General features: G+C 41.4%; 1 protein-coding gene across 6 annotated transcripts in view; it reads right to left on the bottom strand.

Annotated features, from left to right (window-relative positions):
• Nucleotides 1-2,784: 2,784 nt before the first annotated feature.
• fam184ab (family with sequence similarity 184 member Ab) overlaps nucleotides 2,785-13,054 on the bottom strand; it is a 187,258-nt gene continuing 176,988 nt past the window's right edge. For 4 of the 6 annotated variants that reach the window (XM_032543041.1, XM_032543042.1, XM_032543043.1 and 1 more), the window contains exons 20-22: nucleotides 12,831-12,935; nucleotides 10,499-10,755; nucleotides 2,785-2,944 (exon numbers count right to left, since the gene is read on the bottom strand). In XM_032543041.1, coding sequence (XP_032398932.1) covers nucleotides 2,863-2,944; nucleotides 10,499-10,755; nucleotides 12,831-12,935 — 444 coding nt within the window. In that variant the 3' untranslated portion in view covers nucleotides 2,785-2,862. The remainder of the gene's footprint in view (nucleotides 2,945-10,498; nucleotides 10,756-12,830; nucleotides 12,936-13,054) is intronic. The other 2 variants (XM_032543045.1, XM_032543046.1) reach the window with 1 other exon arrangement.

The following is a 13,054-nucleotide window of genomic DNA, read 5'->3' as shown; positions in this document are numbered from 1 at the left end:
TATATATATATATATATATATATATATATATATTTCAAATCACTCCCAGAAATACAATGACCATGACGTGAGATACTATGGTAGACTGTGTGTAATGATAATCTGGTGCATGGATTGAATGGTGCAGTAGATCATGATAAAATATTAATTATGACCATAAAATATGAACATAATAACCTATAAACTGACTGATTGAATAAGAATAAGAACATTATGTATCAGGGAATAAGTTAGTAGAACAATTGCAATAAAAAGGTAAACACAACGAGGACGTGAAGACATTTTAAAATGTCTTCCAACAGCTGGGGAAAGTTGTCACGGTACCTTTTTCTTCTTCTCTCCTCCTCCTCCTCTTCGTCTGGCTCTCCTTCATCATCTTCTTCTTCTATGTTTCTATTCTGACTTTTTGGTAAAACTAGACACCTGTTGGCCGTGTCACCATCTTCAACCGTTGGCTATTTCTCATTCAACAACACTGATGCGTAATAAAAGATCCAATAAAACAACAATATGCAATCATGAAAACGATTCCATTTGCACTTTATTCATAACGCTCCTTCGCCATCTTGGCTCGTATACGATATATTTTGAGCTGTCTTGAATGAAACCGTTGAATCTGGGTGTATGACACTGTATTTCAAACCGTGGTATGATAGTACACTAGCATATTAAGCCTTAACATAAAAAATAACTAGGTTATTTTGTGTCAAACCTGTAGTAAAATGACCCATGAAAGGAGAAACCCTTTCACTGCAATCAACCTGGAAATAAAATCATATGGAAAATGTTGGGTTTTTTTTTGCTCTCTGAGTTGTAGTTTTATATTCTGGTGACAATTGTTAGAGCTATTTTAAATATACAGATATTATATAGAGGTATGGAAGGTTATTAACGACAAAACTATTGAGCGAGCAAAAGAGAAATCCAAGCTTTTATTAATCTGCAAATTAAGATTTGAGAACACTAAGGGACAGAGTCACGTGTGCAAAAAAAGTAAAAAAATAATGAAAAGACGAAAATGAACAGGATTCCTTTACTCGACGTCTTTAAATCTGATTTGTACGTCTGTCTCCTCCGCTGAAGCGAAGTAGAACTCCTTTGGAGTTTTGGGCCAGAAATAAAAATTTCTAATGTCAGTCTCTTCTTTGTTTTATCATCTTTTATGATTTATTCGTCTAAAATACTTCACCTGTGTGATGGAGTCTGTTGGTCAGCTCTCGCTTACGTTCTCAACTTCTGAGAAAATAGGAAAAAGCTTAATAAAGATGTTCTGCATCAAATTAGTCATTAAAACTCAATTTGTTTTTGCTCAATATTCAAGTTCATTCATGTGTCACATGTGCAGCAGTCGATGGCATTTAAGTTCTTAATTTAAATAATTTATTTCTTAGTCTCCCTCAAAAAATACGCAAACAAATATGTATAAAAGAAAAGAAACATCAGTTAAATCTTATTATAATCAAAGACAAAATAGTACAGGCAGCAGTTATCATATTGGAATAAAATGTAATATAAAATATAATACTGCAGTAGACAGGTGTATATTAATAGTAAAATTTATAAACTGTAATGTACAGTAGTGTATGTATATTTGTCATTAATGAACTTCCATAATCTGACATTAAATGAAAAGTAAACCACCGATTCTCTTAAATAAATGACACACAAACGCAAGTAAATGTCACAATAATTATTTATTAAGCATACACATTATAATATAAATATAAAATATGCTATTTTTGTTTTTAAAATTGGTGAGACATCATTGTATCTGTGTTAGAGACAGACAGCCATACAAACAGGTTTTAATATTCTACCAAAATCTGCTGAAACGTCTACGCAGCTGTAACAAACTGGCCATGATGGAGCCGTCCTAAAACCAGAGCCCGTCTTAGTGTCAGGGACCTGGACCCGATCCGGGATCAGGTCCACGGAGGAGGAGGAGGTAAACTGGTCTTAGATCAGCACTCCTAGTCTAAGATGCCGTATGCAGTGGGTCCATGTACAGAGAGAGAGAGAGAGAGAGAGAGAGAGAGAGAGAGAGAGAGAGAGAGAGAGAGAGCACAATAACCTACCGTATATTTCTTTATATATTTATATTTCTTTAGTCCAACGATGGCGATTAGCAGCATGATAATGAACCACTCTTTTTTTTTTTTTGTTCCTAGTCCCAAGAAACTGCAACATAAGTTAGAAAGTAATTAAATAAATCAAACATCAAGATGATTATTGTCACTGTACTAAGAGAAACTCGCTCACAGTGAAACAATCAGAGATTATCAAACAACCAACTGAGACCAGAGTGAGGACGTCTGACGTCAGGGTCCAGGTTCAATTCCCCCTCCGCCTCAGTGTCTATTCCACCGGGGCTAACCAGGTGCTGGTTCTGGTGCTGGTTCTACTCGCCAGTTATCTAAGAACCAGCTGGATCTTCCCCAGCCTGAGAGCCAGCAGACCGGTGGTTTCCTCCCCCAGACCACGTACCCGGTTCTTGTCTCTAGACCAACGCTGGTTGGTGCTGAGTTGGACCCTGTGTTCTTGGCCCAGAACCAGGTTTTATTTGTGTGGAAAAGCAAAGAACCGGTTCGATATTTGGCCCTGACTCCGAACCAGCACCAGAACCGCCTTGGTGGAGAAGACATCCAGCAGCCGGGACGGGGACGATCCCTCGAGATCTGCAGCCGGCGGACTGAACCTGGGGGGGGGGAACTGATCCTCAAACCTCTCAATGACAATAAAGAACAAATAGTTTTTAACATTTTTTCTCTTTTTTTTTCCTCTTGGTTTTTTTCTTCTTCTTTGTTTTTTTTCTTTAGGTTTGGTTGACATGCTGAGTCCTGGTGTGTGCGGGTCCGTGGTCCATCAGAAGGAGAAGTACTGGGCGAACCACTCCTGGCGCTGCGCGTCGGGGGAGCCGAGGGGGGACTCCTTGGTCTCAGGAGGGCTTCAGGACGGGGAGCGCGACGAAGTCCAAAGAAAAGAAATAAAAAGAAATCACCACAACAAAAACAAGACATAAAGACAGAAAAAGACAAGTCAAGGAAGAAGACATTGGTTGGTTGGTCTCGGTCTCGTCTTATCATCGCGGTCCACTTCCGGGACCGCTCCGCTGGAGCAGGAACCTCAAATCTTAAATAGGGTGGATTTCTGAGGACTGTCGGGTTAACGGCTCCTCTACGGGGCCCCAGACATGACACCCGGAAAATAAAATAGTTTGTGGCCAAAAATGAGTATTTCATGGCACAAAATACTAATATGTGGCCATGAAATACTAATATGTGACCATGAAATACTAATATGTGGCCATGAAATACTAATATGTGGCCATGAAATACTAATATGTGACCATGAAATACTAATATGTGGCCATTAAATACTAATTTGTGGCCATGAAATACTAATATGTGGCCATGAAATACTAATATGTGGCCATTAAATACTAATATGTGCCTAAACCTAACCTAAAACTGCTCGACCAATCACCAGGAGGCGGCCAAACACGAGGGAATCAGTGAGGAGAGGAAGAGAGAGGGATGAGGTGCTAGGAAACAGAATATATTCATTTGTGACCTTGAAATACTATTTTGAGGTCACAAAATACTAATTTGTTGCCACAAAATACAAATCTGTGGCCTTGACACTGTAAAACTAAAGTAAAGTAAAAGTACATCAATCGATTGTACTCATCTACAGTACTTGAGTAAATGTACTTAGTTACTTCACCACTGAGAATGTCTCAGAGTACAAAAGACGGTCCTGGTCTGGAGGTTTGAGGGTTCAGCAAGGGGTAATCCACTGTTCTGTCCACATGGGGGCAGCAAAGCCATCGCAGGATCCATGAGCCACACACCTAGACTGTATATATATATATATATATATATATATACATAGTATATTATATATAATATATATAACCATCTATGGCCACAGCAGAGGAAAGCAGAGAAACACATGTGCACATGACTTCCATATGTGTGTGTGTGTGTGTGTGTGTGTGTGTGTGTGTGTGGGTGTGTGTGTGTGTGTGTGTGTGTGTGTGTGTGTGTGTGGTGTATATATACACACAATCTATGTGCGTCCCAACTCCATTCTACTGTCCTATGCACTTATACTGTATTAATGTATTAGTGTCTTAATGGTCAAACTAAACTGTTTTTAACAATCACTTAGCCAATTTCCTGTCATTGACGTTGAGGTCGTTTAAACGTGGGGCTGAGGGACACACAAACTTGTGATCATGTTTAGTGAATTTTCATATGTCAGACGTAAAACAGAGTTACTGCATTATTAAAAATGTGGGTCAGTGCAATATAGGGTGGTGTTATAGGGGTCAGTGCAATATAGGGTGGTGTATATGGTCAGTGCAATATCAGGTTAGACAGGGCATGTGCAAAATTGTGGTTTGTGTAATATAGTCGATGTTTTTGTTTTTTTTGTCTCTATATGTCCTTTGTTCTCCATTCTTCTTGTGACTGTCTGTTCTGACATGATGTGATCACTGTTCCTGTCCTTGTTTCTCTGTATATAGCCTGTGTATAGTGTATAATGTGTAGTGTGTAGTGTATAGTGTATTTGTATGCATTTATTATTTTTTGTGTACCATCAACCTGCCAGGGGGTCTGCAGATGGAATTTAGCCTAAGGCTACAATCTGGCATATTTACATTTGTGAAAATGTTCATTAATATGTATTGTCCCCTTTTGTTTTTTCAATTAAAACAAAAAAAAAAAATAAAAAAAGGTGTAGCTTGATGGTCGGACGAGACAAATACTGTGAAGGTGTCACTTTGGGCTGGGGGTAGTTTTTGGATTGTTTTTGGGATATCATTTTAGGTAGCTCATGTACAGAGACCGAAGATTGCGATGACGGGCAATGAGACGAGGGAAGGGAAGGGAAATGAAAACGTTGATGTTGAAGTGAGGGATGAAGGGAAGGACATGTGAGAGGACTGGAAAAGAGATCGGCAGAAGAAGAGAGGATGAGCGAGATGGAGAAAAGAATCCGAGGAGACAAAGTAATGAAGTGACTTCTCTTCAGCTTGTGAGTGGGAGTGGCAGGTAGAAATCGGTCCGCGTCGTCATGGAGAAGCAAAGCAATCCAAAGCTTCATCATTACCAGCGTTTGCCTGGCCCAACAGTCCCAGCACGATTACTGGATGAATAAGTCCGGTTATGGTTCTAATGGTCCACTGCAGATTTGACTTATCCTCTCCAAAAACCGGTATATTATCGCCATATTATCTGCAAAAACAATTTAGCCTTAAAGTCCTGTTCTGCACATAAGTTTTACAGAAGAAAACTAGAACATATTCCCATTTAAGAACCTGCAATCGAAGATTTTTCTACTTTTATCTTAAAAAAAAAAAGACAAACTGACTAATAAATTATCAAAATAGTTGCCGATTAATTTCAAAGGTGACAACCAATCGATTTAATCGATTAACCGTTGCAACTCTAAAGCATAAAGCAAGAAATAAGCGGATTACTCGAGCGATCGGCAGGAAAAACAACAATCGTGATGAAGTCCTACTGCAGGTTAAAAGGAATCAAATCCAGAATGGAGAGAGATTTCCTTCTTCTTCATGGAGCTGTGTAGACTGATTTATGATATCACTATTATTATTACTTCAACTTCTTTTGAGAGAAAAAAGGGAGAATTTTCTACTTTTTGATTTTGTGATGGAAGCCACAAGTTTTGCATTAATGCAACAGACTAACGTTGACGTCTCCATGCACGTAAATGGAGACCTTATTTTGATACAGCCAATCAAATCTTAAATAAAGCAGTGACACGCAGAGCCTCGTCTGGATTAACGGAAGGAGTTGTTTTCATTTTATTCTACATAGAGTAAATTGTCATCGTGTTGAGTTAAATATAAACACTGCATAGAACAGAAATAACTCTGAAAATGTAACTTTACAAGAAGAGTAAATTTCACTCTATTTAGACCGGGACCAAATGTTATATTTTTTAGATTCAAAATTTTATTCAATTTGAGTAAAACTTACTCTGACGATTTTAATGTGTACATTGTCCCGGAATCTGCTTCTTCTCCCTGTGTCTCACAAAATCCCTTCGCTACGGGAAACAACAACGACAAACATCGAGCTAGCAACACAACACGGAAAGTTTTGAACCCTTGTGTTGTCATCCCAGGTCAAAACTGAAAATGACGCTTTTTCAACACTTTTTTGACGCTTTTTCAACACTTTTTTGACACTTTTGAGATACTTTTTCAATCCCTTTTTGATGCTTTTTTCAACATTTTCTTCATTTTTGTACCATCAGTAGACTGTACACACCACTAACTCCAATATCTCACCACTAGTTTTACACTCTTTTCTTTTTCAAATTCATGGTCAAGAAAACCTCATTTATATGAAATGATATAATTTTTGTCAAAGTTGTTTTTTTCTACATACCAGCACCTAAAAACGGCGTCGCCGGAGCAATCCCGGACGTGGAACATGGCGGATACAGACCGTAGTAGCACAGGTGACTGAGAGGAAAAAAGCTCAGGGCGTTCTTTTAAAGCTGCAACTTAACAGGTATGCTGTTTTTGGTTTAATTCTCTAAATACATACCTACAGGCATTTAAAGCTAGTGTTTCTTGCTGTTATTTCAGTAAAAAATAGAAAGTTTTATGTATGTATTACCTATAGTCTGTAGGTTTGTATAAATTACACTGACCACAATGTAAGGTATATACACAATGCATGAATTCTGATTCAAATTAGCCTATTTTTAAACAGCCTACATTTCCTCTCTGGCCAAACTCATGTTCTCATTAGTCCTGATAGACTGAGTGTCAGGAAAAGTCAGTTTAATAACATGTGTTTAGATGTTTGTCCCAGGCAGAAATGACAAAACAGCCAGCTGGACCTATGCTCATTAAGGTAGCGTGTTTCCTATCTTACACAAAAATACAGTAAGCAGAGGTAGGAGGAGGATTAATGCCGAAATCCCGGGACGTAGTTGGTGTTCTTTCAGGACGGGAAAGAAATTCTAATTTCTCTTTTGTTTGGCTTTAGCATTCAGAAACAACTGAATATTCCTGCTAGGATTCAGGTTAAAAGTCCACTTAGATGAGCTTTGTTGTCTAATAAAAGTCCTCTTAAAGGACCCAATGATTTAAAGGGGTCAGATCTACAAATTGCAGCTCAGTGTCGGGGCTCGGGGGGGCTCGGGGGGGGGGATCAGAGGGATCCGTCTAACTACAAATGTTTGTCAAGAACAAAACGTGTGCAGGCGAGGAGAGACAGATCGTTTAATGGAGCCTGAAAACATTTCAAAGCAAATCCATAATATCTGACCTCATACTGTCAATGCTTGGCTTTTCTTGTTTTGTGTGTGTGTGTGTGTGTGTGTGTGTGTGTGTGTGTGTGTGTGTGTGTGTGTGTGTGTGTGTGTGTGTGTGTTGCAGGTGGTGCTCCTGCCTTCCCATAACAACAGGTTTGTCCCAAAGCTTTTGCAAAGCAGTCCCCACATTTCATTCTTTACACAAACAGCAGGTAGAACATGCAACAAGATAGATTCAAAATAACTAAAAACATGCTCTCACACACACACACACACACACACACACACACACACACACATACACACATGCTGTAAACCTACATACCAGCACCTAAAAACTCCACAACATGCGATACACAAACAGCATGTATTCATGTGAGAAGCATGTTACATAATTCATCATCATATCAGTTCCCACCACAGCGACCAATCACAGCCATCGTCAATAAAACCAGGACCGTAAGAGTTGAGAAGTAAAGCTGTTTTTCAAAATAAAACACCACCACACACAGAGGGGACAGTCCCTGATAGAAAAAGACAACATCTACTGGTTTTAAAACTCACATTAGAAAATACTTTTATTTACTTTTTCTTTTACAAAATCCCATTTTCGAGTTGAGGAGAGAAAGTGCAGCGTGTGCCAACATGCTGAAATTCAGATGGAGATGAGAGGATGAAGAAACACTAAATGACAAAATGCACAACAAAAAAGCCACAACATACAGTAACAGCAAGTTTCATAACTTCCTGAACACAAATAAGGGAAACCTGGCGCATGCACACAGCATGTTCACACTGAAGGACACTTGGAAAGGACAAAAAATGTCATAAAGAAATGAAAACATGCCCCTTTTGCATTCCAAGGCCATTCTCTGAAGCTTCAGCTGGGACTTTTGTGTTTATTTCCTGAGTGTAACCATCATTTATGAATATTCATCCCTTTTATTAAAAGACCTGTGGTGCTGCTGATGTCTCTCAGTGTGAAGAAAATGCAGTCTGGTCCACCATCGTCCAATCAGAGCTTAGAAAACGTGAACAGGAAGTGGAGTATTACTCCATATATAATTACTTTGGAAACCGGTTTCTTTTTCTTAACCAAAGAGCAAAAGTGCAAAGAACACATTAAATAGTTTATCTGCTCTACTGTAAGATGCTACAGTTAGCATGTCCGGCTAACTAGCTCACTACCTACTGTAGTAATGCTGCGCTACTTCCAAGGCCGGAGGTTTTACGGCGTTTTTCCACTGCATGGTATCTGCTCGCCTCGACTCTACTCGCCTTTTTTGGGTTTTTCATTACGAATATAAGTCCCTGGTACCTGCTGACAGGTACTTTTTGTTGTACTACCTCAGTTGAGGCTCCAGGTGAGCTGAGGAGAAACCAAAAGGTGACGTGAAAACCTGCAGACTGCTGATTGGTCGGAGAGAATCGTCACTAATCACTGCGTCATCATTGCCAGCGAAACCAGTAAATATTTTACCCGGCGTTTTTTTTGTTGTTGCTGCCTCCAGGTTCATTAGAAACTAATTTTCCTTCTGGGAGTGGCAACACGCCGAGAATCAAAAACACTGTTGACGTTGTGTGTATGTGTGTGTGTGTGTGTCGCATTTCACGGCAGTTTGTTGCTATGACGACCAGCAACGGCTGAGGCGGTGCTAATCTGCAATGGAGAAAGGAGGACGGGGCACCGCGGTCGAGTCGAGCAGGTACCACTAATGGAAAAACGCCATTACTGTATTTTGTGGAGTTACAATTTACATAAAAACCCTGTTCCTGACTAGAAGATTCACTGTGTAGTATTCGCCTGTGTAGTATTCCCCTGTGTAGTATTCCCCTGTGTAGTATTCCCCTGCTGCTGTCCGGCTAACGTTAGCGTCTCTGTCCTGGTCTGTAGGTGATGAGGGGAAGCTAAAGCTAAAGCCGCTACCTGAGCTGGAGGTACACACTGGTTCGTCCTCATCTTAAAGGCGTTGGTGTACTGCATCATGTCTAAATTCTAATTTCTGAGTTGTTTGGCTCACTATTTAGTATCCAGTAACAACTGAACGACTGTGTCTCATTCCGCATACTTCCATCAGTACGCCGCTAACGTGCACTGACCACTTCCTGCCGTAGCGCCCACTTTTGATGGTTAGTGTTGTCCTAACAGGAACACTCACGTTAAAATACTTCCTGGAAATGACGAGCGGTCGACTGAATCTGATGAAAATCTTTTAAACTGACCTTTGTCGACAGATTCAGCAACTCTATGGCCTATTTCTCACTTAAAATGTTTTCAGAAACACGTTTCGGTGAACTATTTTCGTAAAATTCGAGATTGCATACCGAGCGAGCCGCCATCCGGCCGCCATTGAGCCTGGTTGTGAAATCCGGGAAAAGCCAGACACCACGTGACGTGTTTGTCCAATCAGCTGCCAGTCGACGTCCCTGGTCCCTCCCCTTTCTACTTTGTAGTCAAGATGGCGCCCGTTTAGTGCGAGTAGGGTCCATCGTTCCACTCTGAACCTTTTGACTGTTAGTCAAACAGACTGCCAGGGGTCATCCGGGTCCTTTCAGTGCACTGACCTTTTGCGTTATTTACACTTTATACTTAAAACTAAGCGTTTGGAGTGTGCAAGTAGGCGGATTGAGACACAGCCAAATACTCCTAAAAGTCCACTTAGATGAGGTTTGTTGTCTAATTAAAGTCTCTTTACGATATAAGTACTTAAGGACCCAATGACACGTTGTTATTTGCATTGTGAAAGAGCATAAACAGCTTGACAGGCGTAGCGACAGTAGCTCAGGGAGCGAATGGCCAATTACAACACGGCAGAGCGTATGAAAGCTCCTATTGAAGACTCTGCAGCTCGAGATGACAATGACTTCATGCTCCTTATGGTTTATGAGAAAGCCAGACTTGGCAGGAAGGGATGAAAATGTAAAACACCACTTATTGTCCCACGGTTTCTTTTTTTATCAAAGCCAGAAACGACAGAGCGTTCCGGCGCTTGTCTTTCAACGTCGAGGCTTTTGTGAGATAACACAAGGCCTGAAATAATACAGTGTGTACATTCAAGGTTTGACTCTAAGGCCTATGAGTCAGCTCATTAAAAGTGCTTTTTAACTCTCTTTTTTCTCAACTAAACCGAGGTCTGTGATTGGATGATTGATGCGTGGATTGACCAGCTGCTGCCCGTCGGGGCTGAAAAGGTCTCACCTCATATATTTCTTGGGTTCGGTGGGAGGGGTCGGCGGGGGAAGAGGTTTGTTGGAGTTGAGTTCAAGGTGGTGGAGGGGGGAGTTGGGGATGGGCTCTAGGCGGCTGGGCTGGGCCGGGGGCGGGGGTGGGGGCTGGGGGGGCTGCCCACTTCCTGAACCTGCCACGCCCACGCCCATACCTGCTGCCTCCAGAGCCCTGACATTAGGAGAGCTGCTGAATCGGCTGGCTGCTGTTTTCTCATTCTTTTTCTTTTGCTACACAGAAAAAGAAAAGAAAAGGGAGGGGCACGGGGGTCAAAAAAGGAGCAAAAGGGAAGTTTGAAAGAAAATAATTATAATAAAAAGATAGGAAGAAATGGAGGTTAAAAAAAAAGGGGAAGATGGAGCACAGGGAGAGCCCTGGCAGTCCATCCAGTGAGAGACAGGAAAGAGCAGCGCGCTAACTCGATCCTCCATTTTAAAAGCGGATCAAAGTAAAGGATCAATCTGAAGACCGGCATCACTCAGTCTGTCTGAAAGCAGCAGGCGCTCTGAGCAGAATGGGAGTTCAGATGAGGAGAGATGTGTCAAAAAGCAGAAAACATCTCGCACTGACAAATGGCTTTGAAAGCAAAGGAGAGCTGGAGATTAAAGACGTCAGGAAGAACAGCTGGGGGGGAGACAGTGAACACACAACACATGTACAAAGACAGCATGTGGGGGTAAAATACATGTAACAAGAACACAAAAATACGGGAAGTTATAGAACGCGAGAAAGATGGCGTCAACAGTTATATACCCAGCATGCAGTGGGACCATTCAGCTCAGACATACTGTGAGGAATGAGATCGTTCCCGGAGCACGGGGAGATTTTAAAGGCCATGAAAACATTTTTTTTTTTTTTTTTTGTCTTTCAAACAGCTTTTGATCATGAGCGATGGGATCCTGCATGAACACGCCATTTTGGAAATTTCACTTCAAGAGAGATTCACTTCATTTCCATTTCGCTTTAACGCGCATTAATAATTCATCTAGTGTTGTATTTTGGCAGTGCATTGGATTTTAGTCACTGTTTGAACTGTGACACTTCGGTTTAATTGCTGTAAAGAAATGAGACCGAGTTTGAATCCAACCAGCGGCGATTTGCTTCCTGTCTCCCCCCCCCCCCCCCTTTTTCTATCATTCTCTAGATGCTCTATAAAAAAAAAGGTAAAAACCCATCTTTAAAGAAAGAAAGAGACCTTGTTATGGCTGACGTAACCTCCTTTCCAGACCAGTGTGCCACATTTCCTTTAATTGTGTCATGATGCTATCATGGCAGCCCCCCCCCCCGTTGGTTTCCCTATTTGGGATCCGACATGTTTCTCCTTCTCTTCTCTGTGTCTGTGAATTGTGGGCGTGGCTTAGTTTGCAGGCTTTGCCAAGTCTATGTATTGTATATGTTGTATATATATATATATATATATATATATATATATATATATATATATATGTACACACACCTTTATTTAGCTGATGTGAAGAAGAAAAACACAGATGACAATTCAAAATATGTCAAAAATATCATGTAAAGTATGTTGTTGCGTGTCATTGGGCCTTTTTAAGTAAACCTGGAGCTTTCTTAGCGGGTATACTGGGGATGACGTAGACTACACCCCTGGTTGGGGTTGTTTGTTGGACTCTGGAGGACCAGTACCACGTGGTTGACACCACAAACTGATTCACTGGGCATGCTCTGGAGGGCGCACTGCACCCACCACTCACCACTGGATCCCCCGACATGACACCCCCTTGCCCCTTGCTCTAGTCACTGTATACGTTTATCTGTATTAAATCACTTGAACGTATTCCCTGTGTCCCGTCTGCTTCTGGGTCCACCCTCCAGCCGTTTCTTAACAAATCGTGTTCTTTCCTGTCCCCTGTCCCTGTCCTTGGTGATCTTGTTTGCTCCGAAGAGAATAAACCTTTTAGTATTGATTTTCCCATTGCCCTTTTTTACCATCTGCCACTTGCTGTAAAAGTTTTTCGCTGGAGCATCCTGATCTTGTCTTTTGCTGTGAAACAGCTTCTCTTGGTGTTGCCGTGGCAGCAGGTTTGCTCTCACCCTGACAATCTCCTCAAAGCGGTCTCATTTGTTTACAGCGATTACAGGTCAGGGATATTTGAAAAATCCCTGTGGTCATGATTTATGGTTGTTCCCACTGCAACAGTAGCGTTGTTCTTCTGATCAATCAGCAGCGATGGATATGCAGTGAGATGGAGAGGGCGTCGTCTTTGCCGTGTGGTAGAATAACGCGTCGGCTGGTCCGAGTGCCTCTGTGTGTGGCGTGTTACGGGACATCGGGGCCTACCTTGATCAGCGGGTTGATGACTCCTACGTTAGGACTGGCGTTGAACACTTTGTTGAAGTTGGTCTCCCTGTTGACGAGCTCCAGCTGGTAGAACTTCTTATCGTCCTGCAACAGAAAAACCACGACAGCTGACGGAGGAATCAAGGGACTGGGAAAGAAAAGAAGTCAGCATGGTGCTATTTGTTAAAAAAGCAGAAGGGGAATTGTTTTGTTTTTTATCATGC

The sequence above is a fragment of the Etheostoma spectabile genome, chromosome 18, assembly GCF_008692095.1.
Source record: "Etheostoma spectabile isolate EspeVRDwgs_2016 chromosome 18, UIUC_Espe_1.0, whole genome shotgun sequence".
Lineage (NCBI taxonomy): Eukaryota > Metazoa > Chordata > Actinopteri > Perciformes > Percidae > Etheostoma > Etheostoma spectabile.
This window is presented reverse-complemented; position numbering and strand designations above follow the sequence as displayed.